Source organism: Erinaceus europaeus, chromosome 9 (assembly GCF_950295315.1).
Source record: "Erinaceus europaeus chromosome 9, mEriEur2.1, whole genome shotgun sequence".
NCBI classification, from domain to species: Eukaryota; Metazoa; Chordata; class Mammalia; order Eulipotyphla; family Erinaceidae; genus Erinaceus; species Erinaceus europaeus.
The window spans coordinates 28,949,755-28,975,624 of record NC_080170.1 but is presented as its reverse complement, the minus strand read 5'-3'; the positions used below and the strand labels follow the sequence as shown (position 1 = coordinate 28,975,624).

The 25,870-nt window shown below is 38.2% G+C and overlaps 1 protein-coding gene across 1 annotated transcript in view; it reads right to left on the bottom strand.

The window, feature by feature from the left end:
- SLC9A9 (solute carrier family 9 member A9) overlaps positions 1–25,870 on the bottom strand; it is a 706,212-nt gene that overhangs the window by 222,804 nt on the left and 457,538 nt on the right. The window contains exon 12 of the mRNA XM_060197560.1: positions 12,561–12,714. Coding sequence (XP_060053543.1) covers positions 12,561–12,714 — 154 coding nt within the window. The remainder of the gene's footprint in view (positions 1–12,560; positions 12,715–25,870) is intronic.

Here is a 25,870-nt window from a genome sequence, read left to right as displayed (position 1 = left end):
TAACTTGATAAATGGGAAAAGTTTGTTTATGGATATTGATGTCCTCAAGAATACACTGGAAAAGATAAATAAGAACATACCCAGTACAGAATAACAGGCAATTGTGAAGATAAAGACTTTTTATCTCTGGAACTGGGAAGATTCTGTACATAAAAAGCAAGCAGTTAAGTGAGATAAACCAGAAAGAAAATGATGAATATGGGATGATCCCACTCACAGACAGAAGATGAAAAATAAGAACATAAGGGAAAACACAAAGCAGATCTTGGACTGGAGTTAGTGTACAGCAGCAAAATAAAAGACTGGGGTGGGGTGGTGCTCAGGTCCTGGAACATGATGGCAGAAGAGGACCTAGAGGGGTTTAGATTGTTATGTGGAAAACTGAAAAATATTACACATGTACAAACGACTGTATTTTATTGTTGACGATAAACCATTAAACCCCCCAATAAAGAAAAAAAAAGCAAGAATATTAAAGACCCCTGATACTAGTGGAAGCAAATTTAGGAGCTGCTAATTCATAACACTTACTACAGGCCTAGGATATTTTTGGGTCAACATTAGCTCAAAATAGCTCTAATAGAATATGGTGGTGGGAATTGTGTGGAATTGTACCCCTCCTACCCTATGGTTTTGTTAATTAATAATTTCTTAAATAAAAAAATAAAAAAAAGAATATGCCAAAGATACATCTGAACAATATATTTTTTGATATATGAAAAAATTGTTAGGAGAATCTAAGGAAAACAGAACATTTGTTTTGTTTGTTTGTTTTGTCCCTGGGCTCTACCACTCTGGGTCAACATTTTTAGAGAGGAAGAGACAGACACAGATGGAAAGACATCACTGTCAGTAAGCTTTCCCCAGTGGAGCTGAGGTTAGGCAGATGACAAAGCAAGAACCCTCCCACAGAATACAATTCTAAATGGGTTAACAGAAAAGGAATATAAAGTATAAGTCTACATTCAAATTAGTATATTGGTTTTCCATGTCAAGTCAGAAGGTATCTGATATTGCTATAAATTGATGCAACTTATATTAACTGATATAAAATATATAGATTCAAAATCAATGTAAATTATTAAAATTGATATAAATTGATGAAACTATACAAATTAAATATCAGAAATGATCCTAAGGAACGAATCTCTCTCTCTCTGTCATTGGGTAAATATGTTTTTGTGAATATTTTTCTTTTAAGAATTTTATCATTTTGGATGCAAATAGGAACTGCCTGTAAAATTGATGAATCTAGTTATTACATGGAATGAACTGAGCTCCCTAGTGGTGATTTCCCATGTAAGTCAAGCTTTCACAAATATAATTAATTAATAAAACTTTAAACATATACATATATATTTATATACATGTGCATACGCCACATGTATTACAGTAAGAGTGCTTAGATAAGAAAAGGATCATAGATGGTCATTTGAATTTTGGATTTTTAAAAATATTTATCTTAATGAGCGAGAGTCTATAGTTCAGCTTAGCTCTGGCTTATGTTGATGTTGGGGATTGAACCTGGGATCTCTGGAATCTCAAGCATGTAAATTTGGTATATCACCACTGTGCTACCTCCACAACACTTACAACTAGGTATTTCGTTTTGTTTTTGATCAGAGCACCATTCTATTCTGGTTCATTATGGTACAATTCTGTCCACTACCCTGAGCATCTACCCCACCTTCCAGATACTGTTAGAGCAAAGTTTGTTGATTTTTTACTGTATGCCTTAAATTACTTCCATATGCAATATTTAATATTATATAAAGAGGTTGTTATTACTATTATCCTAATTTGACAGATAAGAAAACTGAGGCATAAAGAAGATGAAATTCTTGCTTAAGTAAGACTGTAGTAGGGTCACTTACACCATCTATCTCCAAGGACTGTTTGTTATTTACTGCAGTAATGCAACAGTGAAACAAACTGTTTAGCATGTAGGAGACTGGATGCTAGGAAGGAAGCCAAACAGAATAGTGATATATTTGTAGAACTGAGTTTTATGTATTTCTCCATTATAATAAATTGACATTTCCTCACTCCAGCAATAAAGGAAGTCTGTACGTAAGCAGATGTGTTTGACTCTGCTGTAGTTGCCCACCCTACACACGCACACACACACACACACACACACACACACACACACAGAGAGAGAGAGAGAGAGAGAGAAAGAGAGAGAAAGAGAGAGAAAGAGAGAGAAAGAGAGAGAAAGAGAGAGAAAGAGAGAGAGCAGGTTTCACTGGAGCTTCATAGCTGTGTGATTCTATCCGTCCCAATGAACAGTTATTTATAAACAACTGTTATTATTTATTTATTTGATATCACAGAGGGAAATTGATAGGAGAAAGAAAGATTAAGTAGGAGAAAGAGAGATACTTTCAACACTGCTTCACCACTCATGAAGCTTTCCTCTGCAGATGGGGACTGAGGTCTTGAACCTGGGTCCTTTTACATGGCAACATATGCACTCAATTGAGTGTACCATCACCTGGCCCTCAATGGATAATCTTAAAAACTTGATTTTTGTTTTTTCCAGATAGAGGGTGAGAGACAGAGAGGGAGAGACATGGAGAGAAGAAGAGATACTGCATCAAACGCCAGTTCGGTGCTCATGAAGCTACCCCTTTGCATGATGTTTCCATGTGGTGGCCAAGGGCTTGAACCTGGGTAAGGTGTGCGCTCTATCTGGTGAACTATTTTCCAGCTAACTCTGCTATCATTTAAGATTTTAAAATGTCTCTATTTCTGTATTCATTCTAGGATGTCGCCTATTAAAAACTTTGTAACTGAAGACAGGTTTAGGGACTCTGACTGGGGATACAGCATAGTGATTATACAGAAAGGCTTTGATTTCTGAGGCACCAAAGGTTGCCTGTTCAATCCTCAGCACTACCAGAGCACCACCAGAAAGCCAGAGTTAAGCAGTGCTCTGGTAACAAAACAACAAAAATAAAACAAAACAACCATGTAGTCTATAAGTATACATGATAAAGTATATTAGGCTGTCATAAAATAGGGTGGGATTTATAATTTAAGTATTTAACTCAAATAATGAATGAAACATTGCAACAATAAAATTATTATTATTGTTTAATTAATTAATTAATATTTTGTTTCTAGGGTCATTGCTAGAACTTGGTGCAGACACTATGAATCCACTGCTCCTGGAAGCCATTTTTCCATTTTATAGAACAGACAGAAAATGAGAAACAAGAGGGAGACACAGAGACAGAGAGACACCTGCAGACTTGCTTTGCCACTTGTGAAGCATCCCGCCTGCAGGTGGGGAGCCAGGGGCTCAAACCCAGAGGCTCAAACCCTGATCCTTACTTGGGTCTTTGTGGTTAATATGTGCATTACCATCCATCCCCTCCCCTCCTTTCCCTCCACTCCAGTAAAAAATTATTTACTCTGCAATGGGCCTAGGCCAAAGTGGATAATTTTTGTTTAGCTGATTTGGGGAAAAGCCTGACTTGGGATTCTGGATGGGAGGGATGGATATAAGGGTGACAATTCATATAACTGAGGTAGAAAAACTTTCTCTTTGGTTACTTGGGGCAAGGATGGACCTAGGTTACCTTTGATTGTGTGAGGTCAAAGAGAAAACTCTTGCCATTTTATTTTTTTTTAGGCTGCCCTAGCAAGTCAGCCTAATCACTTATGATGGATGAAGACTTCCTGTGTTTGTTTTTAACAGGCCTGTCTTGGTTTTAAAAGCACATCTCTTTTCTCCCAGAGGATTTGTTAATCAAGGTAGATTGCAGGCATCAGGAATAAGTACATTTATTTTGGGCAGCAGAAGAATTCACTAGTTAAATGTGCAAGCCCTGAATTCTGGCCTAGTGGGCTGGAGCCCACAATGGGGGTGATCTTAGGCCTTTTTGCCAGGCTGGTCTCACACCCTAAAGCAGCTACTGCTAGTACCCCCAGCTTAGCAACAGACTGATGAGAAAGCCACGTGCCTTGCAGCACTTCTTCTCCTCCTCCTTATTCCTCTTCTCCTCCTTCTCCTCCTCCTCCTTGTTTTTAAGTGTAATATCTGGCATAGGGTAAGTACTCAGTATAAGCTTTTCTTTTAAAAAATATTTATTTCATATTAGAGAGGCTTACATATGAGAGAGAGACACATACAGAGAGAGATATTAGAGCTTTACCTAGGCACATACAGATCCTTGGATAGAATTGGGAGCCATAGCGTTAGATCCCTAACTCTACCAGTTGAACAATTTCCAGTATTAGTCAATATAAACAACTTAATTAGACTATGCACTGTATTTTCCTCATTTGTGTTGAGATCTTTCTAGTACACCCTATAGTCATAATTAAATGATATGTATGTCCATATTGACAAATGGATTGATGGTTTTCTTTTTATAGTCTCTAACTTCTCAGCATTATGTAATTTTTTCCTTCCAGTTCATTATCCCTTATCTTGCCAAAGTTGCACTTCTGGTTTTCCATAAATCATATTCATAATTCTGGAGTCATTTTTTACTAGTATCCTTCTTACTTATTTCACATCAGATTAAAAAAAAACATATCTGGTTATATCCAGAATTTGGCCATGTATTACCATCATAAATGCTAGCATCTCCAATTCTTTTTTAAAAAATATTTATTTATTTATTCCCTTTTGTTTCCCCTCTTGTTTTATTGTTGTAGTTACTATTGTTGCCATTGTTGGGTAGGACAGAGAGAGATGGAGAGAGGAGGGGAAGACAGCGAGGAGAAAGATAGATACCTGCAGGCCTGCTTCACCGCTTGTGAAGCAACTCCCCTGCAGATTGGGAGCCAGGGGCTCGAACCGGGATCCTTACGCTGGTCCTTGCGCTTGGCGCCACCTGCACTTAACCTGCTGTCCTACCACCCGACCCCCCCCCAATTTTTTTAACTTTTATTTTGTTTTATTTATTTATCAGATAGAAACAGAGAGAAATTGAGAGGGGAGTGGAAGATAGGGAAAGAGAGAGACACCTGCAGCACTGCTTCACCACTTGTGAAGCTATCCCTTTGCAGGTGGGGACCAGGGGCTTGAACATGGGTCCTTGTGCCCTGTAACCTGTGCACTTAAGTAGGTGCACCACCACCTGGCCCCAAGCTTCTCCAGTTCTTTCTTGTGTTATTATAATAACTTCATAGCTACTCTTTCTGTACTTTTTATACACTTGCTCATTAACTAGAGTAAGCCAGCAGTCTACAAACATACTTAAGTCATGTGACTAAAAACTGCTTCTTATTGGAATGTTAGAAACCAAAAGGTGGAATCTATGGAAGTCATCTTGCTGAGGACACTATTTTTAGTACTTGTTGAAATACAAGTTCTGCATTGCTTTGGTGTATAAGACCTTCTATACATTGGTCCAGATCTTTGGAAGAGAAGAGTCCAACATTCCTACCTGAAGTGACCAGAAAAGTTTTACCCTGTGCTTGGGTCCCATCTTCATGTGCTTTTTAGCTCTGTGTGGTGATCTGCCATAAACCAAGGATAGAGTAAGCATCCCAAATGAATCACCACTGCCAGAGAATTCTGCCTTGCTGGCCTTTGAGATTTATCTGTAAGCAAGTGAGATTATTTGGTAGATAAATCTGTTTTCCGCCTCTGTAGGGAAATGCCTGACACCTTTGATCTCTTTGATTTCCTGGATAACAGCAGAGCTTGTCCTTGGAGACTAAGGGTGGAGTTTTCCTCACCAACATTGATAATGGATTCTGCAGAGGAAAGGAGATCCAGATTCTAATCAAGGAACCATTCTGCTTTTTCTTTACAGGAAAACCTCCGAGATAATACTGGAGGAATCTTTGTTTCCTCAAGAATTTTGAGAAACAAAGGTGTGTGATTTATTTTGAAATAAATCACTGCATTAAAAGAAGTGTTTGTTTTTGTTCATTTTTAAGAAGAGAAACAGTTTTAGGATAAGAATTTGAGTGTAATTAGGACAATACATAAGCAATGGATCGCTGCATATGTAAAGATAATGCTGAGTTTCTTCAAGCACAAGAGTATTGCTAACTTCTACCACAGTGTAATTATACAAACAGTAACAATTTACATCTTACCAAAAATAATTTATTTGTGTCCTACTGTGGTAGTTTGCAATTCTATGGCAAATTTTATAGTGATAAAAATAGTAATTCAAGAGAAACAATTTTGAAAAGCAAGAGGAAAAAAATGTGTATAAATAAGTGACAGACCAAGTGAGAATATTTGAGATCATATCACATCTACATTTCTGTCCCTTGGGCTTCCCCACTCATACTATTTTTTTAAAAAAATTTTTTTGGTATTTATTTATTTATTTATTTTGGATAGAGACAGAAAGAAATTGAGAGCGGAGGGGGACATTAAGAGGGAGAGAGGAAGAAAGATGCCTGCAGCACTGTTACACCACTTGTGAAGCATTCCCCCTGCATGTGGGGACCAGGGGCTTGAACTAGAATCCTTATGAATGTAACATGTGCCCTCAACCAGGTGCATCACTACTTGGTCCCTATTCATGTCATTTAAAATATATATTTTAACCCCCCCCCCCCATACACATACCAGTTATCACTGAGACTGTACCTGCATTACTTTACCACTCCTGATAGCATTTATTTTCTTTTTTCCCTCTGGAATAAAGGTGTAAGATGGAGAGGGGTGGGAAAGAGACAGAGAAGAGACAGTGTGGCACTGCTCCATCATTCATGAAACTTCTCCCCTGCAGGCATTCCCATGTGGTGGCCCACGGCTCAAAAACAGGTCCTTATGCATGGTAATGTATGTGTATTTTTGAATGGGTGCACAACCAGCAAATCCCCTTAAATATATATCATTATATTTTTTAAGGAGAAAGAGAGAGAGAGAGAGAGAGGGAGAGAGAATCATCTGGTATATGGCCAGGGATCAAACTCAGAACCTCAGATTTTATCAAAAAGAAGTTTCATTGTCTGGAATGGGGTAGAAGTATGATTTCTTCTACTTTTTTTTCTTTCTTTTAACTAAATAGATGTATTTATTTATTTTGATGAAAGACAGAGAATAAGAGAGATACCAGATCACCACTCAGCTTTGGCATATGGTGGTGCTGAAGATTGAACCGGAGTCTTTTAAGTTTCCAGCATGCAAATCCTATGCTGAACTATCTAATGTTGAACTATCACTCCATTAGTGAAATGGAAATTCTGACCAGAAGAAGTTACATCCTAAATCAGTAACTCTAGGAGCAGGGGTCCAGAAATCTGAGGGTTAATGACTTCTCCAGTTTCTGCTAGCATTCATTTTGAGAACCATTGGTTTTTCTGTTGTCCTTACTGTTGCTGGGGTATCACCACTACAGAGAGAGGGAGAGGGAGAGGGGGAAGGGTGAGGGGCAAGGGAGAGGGAGAGGAAGAGGGAGAGGGAGAGGGAGAGGGAGGGGGAAGGGAGAGGTAGAGGGGCAAGGGAGAGGGAGAGGGAGAGGGAGAGGGGCAAGGGAGAGGGAGAGGGAGAGGGAGAGGGAGAGGGAGAGGGAGAGGGAGAGGGAGAGGGAGAGGGAGAGGGAGAGAGAGAGATTACCACAGTGCTGAAGCTTCTTCCAGTATATCAATGACTGGGTTGGAACCTAGGTTGTGTGCATGACAAATTATGTGCACTATCCTGCTGCCCTAAGAGAGACATCAGTCTTAACTGTCTGTGTTGGAGTGTATTCTCTCCCCAACTCCCCAGTTCAGACTGACTTCCTGGGTTTCCATATAACCATGAGCTTTAGTTTCTCCCCTTCTGATATCCTCATGACCCGTTTCTTGTCTCTCTGACTCTGATTCAGATGAACCTTTAGCTCTCAACTGAAATTTTCACCTTTCCTGATAAATAAAAGCCCTGTCAGCTCCTTTTCATAAATCCACTGCAGTCCTATTCAACCCTATCTGCCCCCTCCTAGCTGGTGGCCAAAGCCTATCATTGAATGAGTTGAACCACTGGACACAAACTAACTGGGGCATCTCTATGATGTGGTCACTACATGCAGTGGACAACACAGTAGTAGAGCATAGTAACACTGACCCAAGCTGATCTTTCAGGCCACTCATCCCTAGATGCTATAGTTGACATCTATTTTCCTTTATTAGGCCGTATCCTATAAACTGGATAATCATTTTAACCTACTCAAAACTCCACTTTTACTCCCCTCTGCCTGAAAATCCAGATATGAAGAGACTTCATAAGTTATGACATCTGTTTGAATTCAATGGGTACCTTTAGAAAACAACATAGGAGCTTAGGTTAAAGAAACAAGATTTGGGGTCGTCGCATAAGGAAAAAAAGTAGAAAATAATTTGTATTTGAATTACTATAAGAAAAAGTTGTCACCACATGCTTTATGTTCTGAATATTCAAGTTGACCTGATAGAGTAAATTGTTTTACCTTCTAGATTTTGCTCTTCAATCCCTAATTTTTTCATCTACCTAGTGAATTTTATTTTTCACCAACCTGACCACACCACTGTTTCACTAACAGTTCACAGGGGACCTAGCACTGCAGTTTAACACAATACGTGTGTTCATCTACAGGAGCCTACAGGGAGCCACTACTGTGAACAAAATTGCAGGTCACATTTATATGCCTAGAAAATAATTCAATAAGCATTAAAAATACTCTCCATCCACCTTGGTCAAAGCCTCTTTACTTGTTCAGCAATATTCACACTACTTGAAGGGGTTTTACTTCGCTAATGCATGTCCACATGACCCAGTTTAGACACAATCTTTCTTACTTAAATCTGTGAGTCCTGCTCCTGGTTTATCTTTATAAATTGGATAGGGAAGTATCAGTAAATGCTTAACAAGAACAATTTACATGGTTATATTTACTTACTTTTTGAGTGGCATTTATTCTCTCCTACTATGTGGCTGGCACTATTGATGTTGGAATCCTTTTAAAAATCTTCTACTTTTGGAAGTCGGGTGGTAGCGCATTGGGTTAAGCACACGTGGGGTGAAATACAAGGAATGATAAGGATCCCAGTTCCAGCCCCTGGCTCCCCACCTTCAGGGGAATCGCTTCACAAGTGGTGAAGCAGGTCTGCAGTTATCTACCTTTCTCTCCTTCTCTCTGTCTTTTCCTCCTCTCTCGATGTTTCTCTCTGTCCTAACAACGACATCAATAACAACAGCAATAATAACTACAACAATAAAAAAAAACAAGGGCAACAAAAGGGAAAATAAATAAAATTTAAAAACTTTTACTTTTTTAATATTTATTCGTTTGTTTTTTTTACTTTGGATCAAGACTGAGAGAAATTGAGATGGTAGGGATGACAGAGAGGGAGAGAGACATCGAAAGCACTGCTTCACTGCTCATTAATCTTTCTACCATACGTGGGGGTCAGGGGCTCCTACCCAGGTCCGTATGTACTACAACATGTGTGTTATACCGGGCGTGCTACCTCCTCACCCCCAGGAGATTCTTGTTTTAAAGAATCTTCTTGAAAGTCCCTTTCCAGTCAGATGGATCTTGACCTATCATACATAGTGAGCATTGCTTTGTCTTACACAGAATGAATGGGGTCCATGTAACAATTGCATGATTGTCAAAATATATGGCTTTGAGAAATAAAATGTGATTTATCTAAAGCATTGTTTCGTAATGGGATATGAAAATGAAGACCCATCTCAAAGAAGCAAAGCACTGAAATTAAGATAACCTTTTAAAGCTTAGACCAGGGAGAACAGAAGCAACCGTTGGCACAGTTATATACAAATAATGTCAAAGGACATAAATCATGGTGATGTTGTGTATGATACAGCAAATCCTAATAAAGGGATATTTCAAAGTTAACCCAATTGCTAAATAATGTGATTATAGCAATAACTATCTATTGTCTTCTTAACCCTAATACAGCAGGAACCTCCTGCTTCCTCTGTAGAGCCTATATTTCCCCCAGTCCTGGAACCTCTAGGGTGGGGCTGACTTTCCTGCATGCTTCTCTCAATTCATACCAAATGATATTGCATCCATCGATCCTAACCTAATCAACGCAATGAGTACCACCTCAGCATGCTTTACTTCAGACTGTGTCCAGAGATGTCAGACATGGAATGGCAACCTTTCACCCTCACTACTGGAGTGAGACCTTTCCTTTCATAGGATTCTCTAATTCCATTCCAGATGGTTCATTTCCTAACAAAGTCCCAAAACCTGTAGACCAGGTACCATAAGTTAGAGCATATGTTCACATGTATCCATAAATTAGGGCAAAATATATACCTGAAAGCACAAGTACACAATAGTCTGTAGTGAGTCAGTATAAAGTACATAATGGAATAGTGTCTACCTAGACTTAGATACCCTCCTCACCTACCTCCTATTACACTTCCCTCACTCACTCCAAAGCTAACTTTACCAAAGCAAGAACTGCAAAAACTGTATAAGGGCAAGAGACTGGCATACTTTTACAATGGATCTTTAGTCACTATCAGGCCACCCCATCAGCTGGGGCCCTATTTGGGGAGTCTCGAGATTCCCAAAGAGACATGATGGGCCTAGACCTCAAATAAATCCCTCTCTCCATTGTTACCAGTCATCTCTATCAGGAACAACAAAATAGACCCCTCTGTGGCCCCCATAGGACCTTGCCCTCAATTTGGATCAACAACGGTAGAGAATGTTTCTTCCTCCAAAAAGAGGCTGGACAACATACTCTATGGCTACACCTGAGGAAGATGGGTCCTGATATTGGGGCAGCTTGGAATGTTCCTACTAATGATCACAGAATGTGAGCTCAGATCTAGAGGAATGCAGAGGTCACATAGGCTCATAAGCTGAATATGGGCCCCAGACCACATCAATTCAGTATTTCTTTTTTATAAGTAATACAGTTGTTTACAGTCAACAATATTTATTCACCTTTTCCATATTTGGGAGCTTACTCTCTTCCCTGATCCAGTCTTCTGGTCCTTTTTCCAGACATGACATCATCTCCCCAGACAATAACTAGGATCCACCTGCATATCAGATTTCAGGCTCCAGGGGAAACAATAAAATAAACCACTAGTATAGCCACAGGCCCTTTGGAATATAACTAAAATATGCCTACTAGCTATCTACAAAACAGAGACGTCCCCCCCCCCCAACTGTACATCTGATCTATTCCAGCTTTTGGGTCCATGACTGATCAACAATTTGTTTGGCTTTATATGTTAACTTCCTTTTCAGCCACCAGGTCCCAGATGCTAGTATGATGCCGACCAGACTTCCCTGGACAGACGACCCCACCATTGTGTCCTGGAGCTCCAATTCTCCAAAACCCTGCCCCACCAGGGAAAGAGAGAGGCAGGCTGGGAATATAGATCAACCTGTCAAAGCCCATGTTCAGCGGGGAAGCAATTACAGAAGACAGACCTTCCACTTTCTGCATCCCAGAATGACCTTGGGCCCATACTCCCAGAGAGTTAAAGAATAAAAAGCTATCAAGGGAGGGGATGGGATATAGAGATCTGGTAGTGGGAATTGTGTGGCATTGTAGCCTTCTTATCCTATGGTTTTGTCAGTATTTCTTTTTTATAAGTAAATAAAAATAAATAAAAAGATAACCTTTTAAATAAAAATTACCTATGTTTGCAATTGGAGCGACATCCTCTGTTTCTGTCAACATATCCATTGCTTGTATATTTTAGATGTATAATGATCATCATCAGTGCTCTGTTTATTGGGGGGTTCCTAACAAAAGCCTTGACCCCTTTTTCCTTAGAGAAATTGTCTAACGTGGCTGTGTAGCCTTCCTCTGGCTAAACATATGGTACACTAATCAAGTCTGTTTAAGCAGTTTCTGTGTCCTTAATTCTACCCAAAGTGCTGTGAGGAATTAGAAACTAAATAGACTCATTTCTCCTTGAGACTAGGTAAATAGTCTTTTCTGTATAAATGAAAGTAGATTGGGATGTTTTGAGGAGGTTTCTATCCTCATTTTTGTAATCTCCCTATCATATTGCCATATATATACACTCCACAAACAGAGTGGAATGGAAAACTCATAGATAAACTCATTTTAGGGACAGACATAAGCAGAAATCATTCTAAGATTTTCTTTATTTTTTATCTTTAAAATTTTTTTTAAATTTATTATTGGATAGAGACAGAGAGAAATTAAGAAGGGAGACAGAGAGATACCTGCAGCTCTACTTCATCACTTGTGAAGTTTTCCCTCTGCAGGTGGGGACCAGAGGCTTGAACTCAAGGCCTTGCACACTGTAGTGTGTGCACTTAACCAGGTACACCACCACCTGGCCCCTAAGAATTTTTCCCTTTCCTTTCCTTTCCTTTCCTTTCCTTTCCTTTCCTTTCCTTTCCTTTCCTTTCCTTTCCTTTCCTTTCCCTTTCTTTTCCTTTCCTTCTCTCTCTCTCTCTTTAATTTTGGAGAAGACAGCTTGATTAGTAATAGGGGATACTATTTCACCTTGTGATTGAAGGTGAACTTTATCTCTAGGAGAAGTTAGAGCACAGACCTGCCTGTGCACTCTTGACCAAGTTAGCAGCACCAGACCTGGAACAGCATGGCCTATGTTGAAGTAATTTCCTTTGTTAAAGAGTGTCACTCACCTGATCTGAAGCCAAGTCAGCATGGGGGTCGTTCCTCCTCCAAACACCCAGACTGTGAAGAACACCAGTAGCAGCGTGGTGGTAAACATCATTTGTTTGGGCTGGGATTCCGTATTCCGAATAGCTAAGGCAAAAGCTATTGCTCCTCGTAAACCTTGTAGGAAAAACAGAAAGAGAAGACACACATCTGCATGGGTCATATTCTTATTTTACACACCTTCCTTTGCTACATACTAAACACAGTCACTATTTAAAATGAAAATTTTTTTGGTTTGTTTTGGGTAACTGATGATCAACATATAGTTGTAAGAAATAAAGGAGACTTACAATGCACCCTTTCCTGAGACTGCAGCCAATGATATCTTGCAAAACTACAGTAGAATAGCATGACCAGTATTTTGTCATTGATACAGCCAACAAACTGTATCTTTCCATCTCCACAGAGGTCCCCATGTTGACCTTTTTTGGTCACAACTACTTCTCTCCTACAAAATCCCTCCTTGACTTTTGGCCACTAACCATCAGTTCATTGCTATAATTGTGTCATTTCAAGGATACTATACAAACGGAGTAATGAAATATTTAGCCTTTTGGAATTGTTTTTTTAATCACACAGCATAAATCTCAAGATATTCATTTAAACTACCAAATGTACTGCTAGTTTGATGTTTTTGATCATTGAGTAATATTGTCTGGAATGCCTGGTCCCCCACTTATTGAAGGTCTATTTGCATCTGTCCTTCTTGTTGATATGTGATGCAGTGAATCCAGCTCAAGGCCTCACATATACGCAGCATGTGCTCTATAGCTGATTATCTACCTGGTACTTGCATAGTTAAAAAAATTGCTTTCATGGTACTTTACCTTCCCAATGGTCATATATTCCATGTAGTTTCTCTGCTTCCTTACAAATAATTGATATTGTCACTACTTTTTCTCTTAGTCATTCTGATAGATAGCACTGTGATAATAGCCTATTGTGGTTTTAATTTGCTTTTCCCTAATGGCTGATGATGTTGAACATTTTTTAATGTGCTTATTTGTTATCTACATACTTTTCTGGGTGAAAAGGCTCTTTATGCCTTGTCCTCATTTTCTAATAGGTTTGTTGAGTTTTTGATTGTTGAATTTTGTTATTTATATATTTAATTTCCAAATTAAATATTTAATTTGAATATTTATTTGGAATTTTTATTTGGAATTATTTGAATATTCCAAATTGAATATTTAATTTCCAAATATTTCCTCTTACTCTATAGCTTTTCTTCTCATACTCATGAGAAAATCTTTCACAGAGTCAAAGTTTTATATTTTATGAATTTCATATTTTAGAGGCAAATCTAGAAAATCTTTGCTTTGCTTAGCTCTTAAAATAACAAAGATATTCCCCTGTGTTTTCAAATTCTTTCTAAAATTTATGTGACTTTGCATTATCATATTTCAGTCTAAATTTTAATTCCTTTTTGTATAACAGCCAAGGTCTAGGTCGAAATTCAGATTTTGCCTATGATTATTTAATTGCTTCTGCATCTTTGACAAAACTAAGGTGGGTGTACTTGGTGGATATACTGCTGGATTCTCCATCCTGTTTCATTCACTTATGTATGTAATTTTCTTAGTAGCACAGTCCTGATACCTACAGTTATATAGTAAGCCTTAATATTGGGTAGAGTGGTTATTTATTCCTCTTTTTTTTTTTTTCAAAATTGTCTCAACAATACTTCATTTTGCCTTTCTATAATTTTATCAGTGTTTTTTAAAATTTATTTACTTATTTTGGATAGATAAATTGAGGGGATTGGAGAAGGGAAGGAGAGAGGGAGAGAGGAAGTAAGGAGGAGAGAGGGGGGAGAGAGAGGGAAAGAAAGAGAGAGGGAGAGAGATACCTGCAACATTTTTTCATCACTTGTGAAGCTTCCCTCTGAAAGTGGGGACTGAAGGTTTAAATGTGGGTCCTTAGGCACAGTAATGTATGTGCTTAACCAGGTGAACCACTGTCTGACCCTGACTTTTTAAAACTTAGAACAAATTGTCTATCTTTAACAAAAACATTTCTTTGAGGGCAGTTACTTAAAAAAAAAAATTCTGTCAGACAAGGAATATCAAGCTTCAAAGGCACTGAAAATTACTAAGTAATATTGCCCTGGAGAAGAGCTACTTGCATAGTGTGTTGCTTTGTCATGTTTGACCCCAAGCCCCCATCACACTAAAGGAAACTTCAGAGCTATGGTCTCTCTCTCTCTCCTCTCTCTCTTTCTCTCTCTCTCTCTCTCTCCCTCCTTTCCCCCTTTCTGCCTTCTCTACTCTAATCTACAAAACAGAGAAAGAAAAATAAAAACAAATAAGTAATATCTAAGAACTGCTGCAGCCTGACTATATATTTTCATAAACTTTATGCTAAAAAGAACTTAATAAAACTACTTTATTATTTTTTTAAATAAAATACGCTAAGTGAAATTTTAAGAATCCACATTAGATCTACTTGCATGGAATGATAATAAAGATTAAATACTGATATTTCAATTCAAAACACAAAGATGTTAATATAAACTGAGACACGGATTTTGAAGAGTAGATAAAAGCACAAGTAGTAAACTGAAAATATTATAATGCATAGTATTTCTTGGGTAAAACTAGACTAGCAAGACATTTACAAGCCCTATTACAACAGGGCAAATAAAGATTTATAATCTTAGCAAGTATAAATCAAAAGGTAGTAATTTTTTAAGTCACATATATAAATGTTTGTTGCAAGAGTGCTTTCTAAATTTCCAGATTTTTACTAAAATATTAAATGAATTTTAGATACATAGCAGGTTGAGAAAAAGCATAACTATTTTGATTTTTATCCTTAGGTTCCCAACTTAGAACATTATGTTTCTTTCTTATCTCCATGCTAAGAATATTCAGGAACAAGTGGCAAACACAAGATCTAGAGGATTAGACTAGAGAGACTTAATATATTTTGCCTGAAACAAGGAAGCTTCAGAAAGGGAGAGGAACATGCATGCCGATTATAAAATACCTTCAAGGGACAAAATGTAATGGAGGAAGGAAATTATTCTAAATCTCCATGTAGACAAGGAAATGGCCTGAAGATAAGAAAAGTAACATTTGAAGTAAATATTAATAAAAAAAAGTACTAACATTCAGAAATTCTGAACACTTTGGATGATTGCACTCAAGAAGTAACCCCTCCCTCCCCACCACCCCAATGGAGATGTTCATGCATTTGAGATCCAGCTGTAGACATGAGAGTAGAATATTAATATCTTTACGTACTTGAGGACATTTTAATAATGTTCTCCCTAGCAAACACAAATAGCATCACTGGAGAATGAGAACCAAAGAAAACATTCTTGCAACAGACATTTGTACCTGAGGAGAAAATGTATAGGTCAAGCAAAAGAAATAAAGAGAAAGCTTCCACAGTACAAGATTAGGGATAAAAGGCAATCTTTTTTATTTTCTCTTTTCCTCAAGCTCACACTGCTAGAAATGTTCATAAAGATTCATTACCCTCAAATTTGGTGGTTAGAAGTGTTACGTGATAAAACTCAAGTATTTTTTTTTATTAAATATTCATGTTCTTAAACTTTGACTTTTTGAGAAAGAAGAACAGAGTCTGGGGGAAAAAGTCAAAGCTTATTATATTATGCTTATTGATCATATCAATTCTTTTATGTTAAACATTAAAGTCATACATAGACAGCTGCCCAGTGCCACAGAGTTAAATACTATTATATGTGCTTTTGCATGAAGGGAAACATGCTCTGTTGACTTGCCTTTTTGTTGAGTTGTTGTTTGTTTCCACTAGGGTTGCTAAGGCTTGGTGCCTGCATGACTCCACTATTCCTGGTAGCCATAAACTTGGTCTTCTAGCATATTGCACCAAAGTAAAAGACTCTGGAGTAGGTGGATGGGGAGAATACAGATCCAAGAAGGATGACAGAGGACCTAGTGGGGGTTGTATTGTTATATGGAAAACTGGGAAATGTTATGCATGTATAAACTATTGTATTTACTGTTGAATGTAAAACATTAATTCTCCAATAAATAAATTTAAAAAAAACTTGGTCTTCTAAAGGGAATGAGTTTTTAAAGAACTAGAAGTGGAGAAGTGAAAGAAAATTATCTGAATTTAATGACAAGCATGGAGGGCTCTGAGATCTTAAGGTCTTTCTGCCTCTTGGACTATTTTCTCATCTAAGTTCCTCCTAAGACAAAGCCTATAATCAATCTTAGTTTACTGAAAAAAAAAAAAAAACTGAAAAGTTTCCAAAGGGCAAGGCCCACAGGAATGAGTGGAGGTGTGCATATCTGAAGCTGTCCTTCTCTTTTCCACATTCAGTTTTAGACACTAATAGCAAGTAGAGTACTGACATCTAAATTCAACCAGATTTATCAATTTCCGGTTACCTCTTCCCCTACAGGACAATCCAACAGTCATATTCTATTGAGGTTTAGATTTCAGTATCAAACACAAGGAAGAATGTAATAATTTAGTGATTTATCTTCCAGATATATTTAATAATGAATGCATTGTTATTAGGTCAAATCAGCATGACCTCTTAAATCCAAAGTATTTATATATGTCTACTTATTCGTTTAAAAAATATACTCAAAAGATATGTTTTCTTAAGTGCTAAAAAAATTACACCTTACATATGAAATAGTACATATTTATAGGAGATGTACTGTGGAGAACTCTGGAGAAAAATTTTTGGTGTTGTCTTGTAATTATGGAAAATTGAGATATATGCCAATTAGGGTCAAACCCTAAGATACTGACAAGCAGATACCTTTTTTATGGCACAGGAATGGGGGTCTATAGGTTTGGTCACATGTGATACTTGTGATACATTCTACATGGCACTGGGCAAGGTGAGGTTACTAAGTGGACAAAGTGAAGCTGATTTAGAACTTCAGGTTAGGAGCCACTGCCTATGTTTCACTTATTATTTATGATTTTAAAATTACATATCACATTATTTGGAGTCTGTGCAATTGTTACATCAACAATTATTTACTGCTTCATTATATACAAACATATCTTAGTCTTGGGAATTTAGAGCTTGAACTTAATGAACACATCAGTCAGTCCGTAGCAATATGCTTTATGGGTATTTTGACCTTTTAGATTTACCTTTCCTTTTCATTTGGTTTTAGACAACTAGTGGAAATAATTCTATACTTTTGGGGGTTGACAGACTTACATATCGTTTTATAAAGGTTTACTTTGCATAGGTTTCACATATTTCAGCTTGAAAGTTAGAATCAGCTAGGGGAATAAAAGAATTACCTGCAATTAAACATGGTTTCATTTAAAATTAGCCTCTAAGGGAATCTTATGCTAATTATGTTGATGTTCTATTCATAACAATAGAAAACTATTGAACCATGGAAAGCTTTCTAGCAAGGACCCCTGCTGCAGAAAATGTGCAGCTTCCTGTTTATTTTTAAAGAGAAAAGTAAAACTTCATTTGTTATAGATTTGCAAATATGTCCTGAATGGATGAAGGTCAGATATAACTATGTGTATACCACAGGACTGTAAGTATCTCCTGGGACTTTTTCTTATTAAAAGTACAAAACGGTAGTCTAAAAGTCACCCTTTATAGAGTAGTCACAATGTGCTAAATATTAGCCAAGACATCAGCGCCGTGATGAGGAAGACTGGACTTTTCTACTCTGAGTTTCAGGATTCTATAAAAAGGACTCTCTTAAATGCCTGTTAATCAGACAAGTGGCAAGGTTGAGTAAATGGCTGGACCTAAAAGTCTAGAGCTCAGAAAAGAGGTAGGGTCTGTCTTTTTTACTGGAAAGACTGGGAAGATAGGAGAGGTGTTTAGAATTTTAAAAAGTGTAGGAAACTAGAATGTATTTTAAACCAAGTTTGCCTTTGTCTTTATGCCTTTGTATGAATTGTTATCCCACATAATGATTCCTCCTTTATCTTCCCTTACTCTATCATCTTAGTCCTCAGAAAGGCTATCCTGAGGGCTGGGCGGTAGTGCAGTGGATTAAGTGCACATGGCGCGAAGAGCAAGGGCCTGCGCAAGGATCCTGGTTTGAGGCCCCTGGCTCTCCACCTGCAGTGGGGTTGCTTCAAAGGCAGTGAAGCAGGTCTGCAGGTGTCCATCTCTCTCCCACTCTCTGTCTTCCTCTCCTCTCTGGATTTCTCTCTGTTCTATCCAACAACAGCAATGGCAACAACAAGGGCAACAAAATGGGAAAAAATGTCCCCCAGGAGCAGTAGATTCATAGTGTAGGCACCAAGTCCCAGCGATAACTGTGGAGACAAAAAAAAAAAAAAAAAGGGCTATCCTCCCATGTCCACTGGAGAAGCAATTACAGAAGCCAGACCTTCCACCATCTGCACCCCTTAATGATCCTGGGTCCATGATCCCAGATGGATAAAGAATAGGAAAACTTCCAACGGAAGGGATGACATTTGGAACTCTCTGGTGGTGGGAATTGTGTGGAATTGTACCCCTCTTGTCCTATGGTCTTGTCAATCATTATTAAATCAATTTAAAAAAAAAAGAGGGTGGGGGAGACAGCATAATGGTTATACAAACAGACTCTCATGCCTGAGGCTCCTAAGTCCCAGGTTCAAGCCCCCGCACCACCATATGCCAGAGCTGAGCAGTGCTCTGGTGTTTTTCTCTCTCTCTGTGTGTCTCTCTCTCTTCATCTCTCTAAAAAAAAATAATAAAATAAAAATTAAAAAAAGAAAGAAAGAAATGCTATCCTGACCTGAACATGACAGCTAAATACTCATTTTCAGTTTCCCTCAGATCTTCTTTGTATATCTCTCCTAGCAGTTCTTACCACCTGGGAGTAAAGATTTTTTTCAGTCTTTATGTTCTGTCTCTTTCTATATGAAAGTGAGCTCAGTGATAGTAGGCCAAGCTCTAGAATGGGGCTTCTCACAGAGAAGATGTTCTTGAAACACTGATTGAACAGGTGAGAGAATAGTCTTATTTTTCCTTGGAAATACAAGTAGAACACAAGAGAAAATGAGCATGAAGAAGAATGTTGATGAACAGGTTTTCAGAAATGTTTCTGAGAAGTGTACCATTCTTTAAAAGTGCTACTTTACTAAAAGGTAATTGGTGAAAGTACTAATTCAAAAGGATATCACAATAACCAAACTATGGAAGCAAACTTAATCCCCAAGGACAGATAACTCAAAAGGGACATATGTACCACATATTCATAGCTGCATTATTCACAATAACCGATCTATGGAAGCAGTCTAAATGGTCATTGAGAGATGACTGGATGAAGAAGCTATGGAATACATAATCTCCTCATGGAGTACTACTGTACAACTACAAAAGATGATATTGTGTCCCTCTGGACAAAATGGATGAACTAGAGGTGATTATGCTTAGTGAAGTAAGTAAGGAGGTGAAAGACAACTACAGGATGATTTTGATCATATATGAACTATAGAGAATTCAAACACATGAACTTGCAAAGCAAAAAAAACTATGTAGCAAACCCATCACTAAGACTTTATGAGAGGCTTGATGACCATTGTTGGGTGTGGGTACAGAGGTTTGGTTTTAAGTGTGGTATGGAACTATACCCTTGTTATCTTAGAATCTTAAAGTCACTATTAAATAATAAAAAAAATAAGTTTTGAACCTGCCAGGTGGTGGTGCACTGGGTTAAGCGCACATAGTGAGAAGCGCTGGGACCAGCTCAGGGATCCCAGTTCCAGCCTCTGGTTCTCAACCTGAAGGAAGGTTGCTTTGTAAGCAGTGAAGCAGGTCTGCAGGTGTCTGTCTTTCGCTCCACCTCTCTTGTCTTCCTCTTCTTCCTCAATTTCTCTCTGTCCTATCCAGTAATAACAGCAACAACAAAAATGGGGGGGGGGGGTTGGATGGCTGCCAGGAGCAATAGATTCATAGTGCAGACACCGAGCCCCAGCGATAAGCCTGAAGGCAAAAAAATAAAATAAAATAAAATAAACAAATAATAGAAGTTTTGTCAGAAAAGTCATGATGTATTTTTCTATACTTTTATATGCAAAACCACATCATGAATTTTTCGACAACCCCATATATTCAACAAAACACTAGTTTACAATCAATTAAGATGAGATTGCACTGTACGAAACAAAATGGATACAGCTGAAGGTGATTATGCTACATTAAATGAGTAAAGAGGTGAGGGACAACTACCAGATAGTTTCGATTATATGTGGAATATAGATGACTAAAACAAAACAAATGCACTTGCAGAACAAATGGTAGCCAAACTGTCTCTTGAACTTTGTGACAACTATGGTGGTTACGGTGTGCGTGTTGGGGGCCGGGGTAATTGGGCAATAGAACCTTAGCGGAGAGTGTGGGAAATTACACCCCTGAAATCTTACAATTCTTGTAAATCACTGTTAAATCATTAATAGAAGTTTTACAAAGTTCATCACATGAGCTATTTCACTGCTTTTTTCTCCATTTTAGATGTAACCCATTAAAATTCCTTATTATCCTACAATTTTGTTAAGAATTATTAAATCACTAATAAAAGAATCCTCCTTTCTTTGTTTTTCTCCTTTTACTTAAAATACAGTGAAGGGGCTGATTCAGAAAAATTAACACATTCATATATAATAAATCTTAATATGATTCATCAAACTGTAGTTTGAGCCTGAAATTATGTATTGCTTTCACTATTGTCAAAGTCCCATGACCTTGGAAAGGGTAACTACTTTCAGCAAAAATGTCAGCTTGGTTTCAAAATACATTTTCCAAGACAGGACAACCTTGCTACACAGTTCCATTTTCAGTTCAACATCATTTTATCACATTGAAGTGAAGCCAGCAGATTGTTTCAGTGGAAAGGCCTTCTGCATTCAAAAATAAATTGAGTTTTTCTGGAAACGAAGTTAGTGTTAGACAAGCAGAGCTTTCTTTCCCTTGTCTGTCTTCCTGAACTTGAACCACTTAAACATAAGACTACTGAGAAGGAATAGAACATAACTTCAGTATATTTTTGCATAAAATAAAGTTTGTTTTTGGATGCCTTGGGCAGCCAGGAAGGGTAATTGTAAATAGGATTAGCTCAGTCATGGCTCTAAATCAACATGCATTGATGCCTCTGGCTTTTGAAGTTTATTTTTATGTAGATAAGGTGGATAGGGTAGTAAACTGTGAAATAATCCTTACCACCAACTGAAATCTTTAATGGAGAGTTTCAGGAGAAATACTAACAGAGATCAGAAGCAAGCCAACACTCTGTGAGGAATGTTAGTTTAAGGTGAGTTGTATTCCTCAGATCAATTTACAAGTTTTCTGATTAGACTAGAAATCACCTGGGCAATTTTATCCTTCAAAGAATATTTGACAATATCTAAAGATATCTGTGGTTTTCTACTACTATGGTAGAGGGAAGCTACTTTGATCTAGTAGATGCAGATCAGAAGTGCTGATAAACGTTATAATCACAGAACAAACCACTGTGCTGTTTCCCCAACCCCTGTGCTGAGGATTTTCCAGGATTATAGCCATCCCCAAACAAGTAAACAATTAGTAATCAAATTCAAGCAGCACTTGGCGGGAAACAATATAGTTCATTTGTTTGTTCCAATAGTCAGGTATTTGTGGTATCTATGATAAAATGTACACAAGAGTTTCTGAATTAAATGAAAAATTATTTGTTTTTCAGTATTCTTCTAATAACTGTAGGACTCAGGGAGAGCTGGTATCACTCTGCATTGTCACCCTTGCTTCCTAAGTATCTCTTTTAAAATATTATTTATTTATTTATTTATTGGGTAGAGAAAGATAGATACTGAGACAGGAAGGAGAGGTAGAGAGGGAGAGAAAGGAGCCAAACATCCAGATGAACATACAAGACCTGGGTTCAAGCCCTTGATCTGCATTTGCAAGAAGGGAAGCTTCACAAATGATAAAGCAGTGTTATAGGTCTCTCTCTCTTTCTCATCTCCCACTCCTTGACTTCTCTCTGTCTCTAACCAAAATAAATAAAATTATTTAAAGAGAGATGGAGAGAGAGCAAAGAAACACTTGCAGCACTGCCTCACAGCTTGTGATGCTTCCTCTCTGCAAGTGGGGGCTAGGCACTTGAACCCAGGTCCTTGTGCACTGAAACCTGTGGCCAATCAGGTGTGTCACCACCTTATCCCTTCTTCCTCAGAATCTCTCAGATTTTGACATAATCTCATTGGCTGTGTCACCATATATGATGGTCTGGTTATCCACAGTATCTCTTCATTTAAGTTCTCATACTCAATAAATGTCTAAATCAGTAGCGGCAGTTTACACTTGCTAATTTGTCCAGTTGGTGGTAACACTATATTTTTCTCACAGAAACTGTTACTTTAGAACCTTTAGATTCATGTATTAGTGCCAGAGCAAGTCACTGCTTGAACTAAAAGCAGAACATTGACAATTGTCTTTAAATAAAGGGAGGGGTTGAGGAGGAGCCTGAATTCTCATACTTAACATCTATGTCACTAGCATTTGGCCTCAGACTGTATACTTAGCAGTAGTCTGACAGTCAAGCTGTAGTCTGAAGGACAACCTCAGTTCCTGATAGGAGATTTTTAAAAATTTATTTATTTATTTGCCGCCAGGGTTATCACTGGGGCTCAATGCCTACACTATGAATCCACTGCTCCTGGTGGCCATCTATTTTCCTGTTGTTGTTGTTGTTGTTGCTGTTGTTGTTGGATAGGCAAGAGAAAAATTGAGAGAAGAGGGGAAGGCAGAGAGGCAGAGAGAAAGATAGACACTGCTTGTGAAGAATACCTCTGCAGGTGGGGAGCCAGGAGCTGGAACCGGTGCACACCATGTGCACCACCACCTGATTCCCTATAGGAAATTTTTAAGGGAGATTTGTTAGTTTATATGAGAGGTGTGTATGTGTGTGAAGCATCAATGGCTTATATGAGAGGGGTGTATGTGTGTGAGGCACCAATGGCTATCTTGTCTGTGTTGCTTAAACAAAGTGATGGGCTGAGTTGAGCTCAGTGCTTCTTAGATGGCGGTTTCTATGCCAAGGATTCCACACAAATTCTCTAGTTTGGTTTTCAGTATTCACCATTTAAAGTAAGTATTATTAATTTAATTTTGCATCTCAGGCAACTAAGGTTGGAGGAAGTTTAATCATCTAGTTTTATGTGGCTGAATCTGATTCAAAACAAGCTCTCTGTATATTACAAAAAACTGTGGTTCTTATTTGAAAAATAGTATGGTGTGCAAAAATAGCAAAACTGAAATTTCTGCTTAAAAATGCAAGACTTCATCAATTTTATTGTAAATTTATTTTGAAACTGTGTGAAGAATGATAGCGTTTTTATCTAGTAAGAAGTAAAAACAACTCTGTGAGGCTGGCCACAGTTCTGAGCTAGCCCTACAGAGCTCTGAATCTATCATAGGACATAAACTCCTTTTGGCACTTCAAACCATGAGAACTTAATGGGATCTGCCATTCATATGTGTCTACTATGCTTGTCTGCTCTGTCACGGCAATGCTACTCATGGTTATTCATCATCTACAGCAACTTTTTCTGTGACTTCTTGACAGAGTGGTTAAAACATTTTCATGACTAGTTTCCTGTATAAGTGGATTAAGCAATATCATTGTAAGACCTACTCCAGTAGTCATTCTGATGCATTGGGTCAGAGTTTGCACTGCGTGAGAAAGGGTGCTCTGCTCAAGTTCATCACCTTTAATGGAGAACAAGTTCTGAGCTTATGCTCTACTGGATGTTTAGTGTCTTGCTACTACTGGTAAGGAAGGCATTATGGTCAGACTAATTGTTATAAATGCATCTAGGATAGGAAAGAGTTACAGCACAAATGCTAAGAGAATAGAGGACTCTGGATGAGGGGGCTACTGAGAGATAAGTCTGAAAAAGTAACACTTGACAATTTGAGGGTACCATCCAGGTTGTCGCTTCTCTCTCTGGAAATATGAACAAGCAAAGAGAGATGTAAGAAAGATTCCCATTGTTTAGAGTGACTCAGATACCTAGCTAACCCTTCTCTAAGCACTGAAAGAAATCTGCCTTCCAACTTGAAGTTGGGATTAGTCTTCTTTATTAAAATCACCTGTTCTTGTAAATGTTCTAGGGTTTTCAGAAAACAAATACACTCCACAAATACACAGCAAACAAAGACTTGAAAAATATCTTCAGATCCAAATGCTATTTTTGAGTAAGTATTACTAATGGTTACTGTTGTTAACACTCAGAGAAGAGCTTTTAGCCAGAAATAAGCAGGTAAGCCATATTTTCTTCCATTAAAAGAAATAGTTTTCTTGACCTCTTGCCTTAAAATTATTGTCATTTAGCTCCCACTTGTGCAACCAGGCAAGCCTGGTTTTGAGAGCTGCAAGTTCCCGGGGCTGATAGCATAGGCAGGACTGAAATATACAGTCTTGGTTAGGTAGTTAATGCGATAGTTAATTTACTCACTCATTCATTCATTCATTCTTCCATCCATTCACACTCATTAATTAATCTATCTGCTTATCCACCAATTATCTTACTCTGGTTCAGGCAGTGTGCTGGATACCAAGGCATAGTGAATCAAATAGATAGGATCTGACTTCCAAAGCTCCTATCCTAGAGGGACATACAGGCTGGCAAAGCAGGATGTACTGTGAAGGGCACTGGGAGAGGGGATGTCATAGATGGTATGGAAATAGATGATGCACACCAACCCAGACCTGAGGAGTTACTAAGGTTTCCTACCGGAAGTGTAGTCTGGAAAGCACTGAGAATGCCTACTCAGCTGAGTGAAGGTGGGTGAGTGTAGGAACAGCTCTGGGTAGTGGGATGGTCAAAATGAATAGAAGGAAAGGTCTCGTATGCTCAAAAGACAAGAAGACATTCCAAAATGAGGTAAATGGGAGCTTGGCCAGTAGCATAGTGGGTTAAGCACACATGGAGCAAAGTGCAGGGACCAATGCAAGGATCCCGGTTTGAGAACCCAGATCCCCACCTGCAGAAGGGTTGCTTCACAAGTGGTGAAACAGGTCTGCAGGTGTCTATCTTTCTCTCCCCCTCTCTGCCTTCCCCTCCCCTCTTGATTTCTCTCTGTCCTATCCAACAACAATGGCAGCAATAGCAACAACAATAAAAAAAGGGCAAAAAAAGGGGGAAAGAAGCCTCCAGGAACAGTGTATTCGTAGTGCAGGCACCAAGCCCCAGCAATAACACTGGAGGCCAAGAAAAAAAATGGGGTAAACATAACTATCCTGATAAGAAGGCAAATGGATTCAAAGAAAATTGTCATCAATGAAGGCAAAACTGAATGAGGTATGAG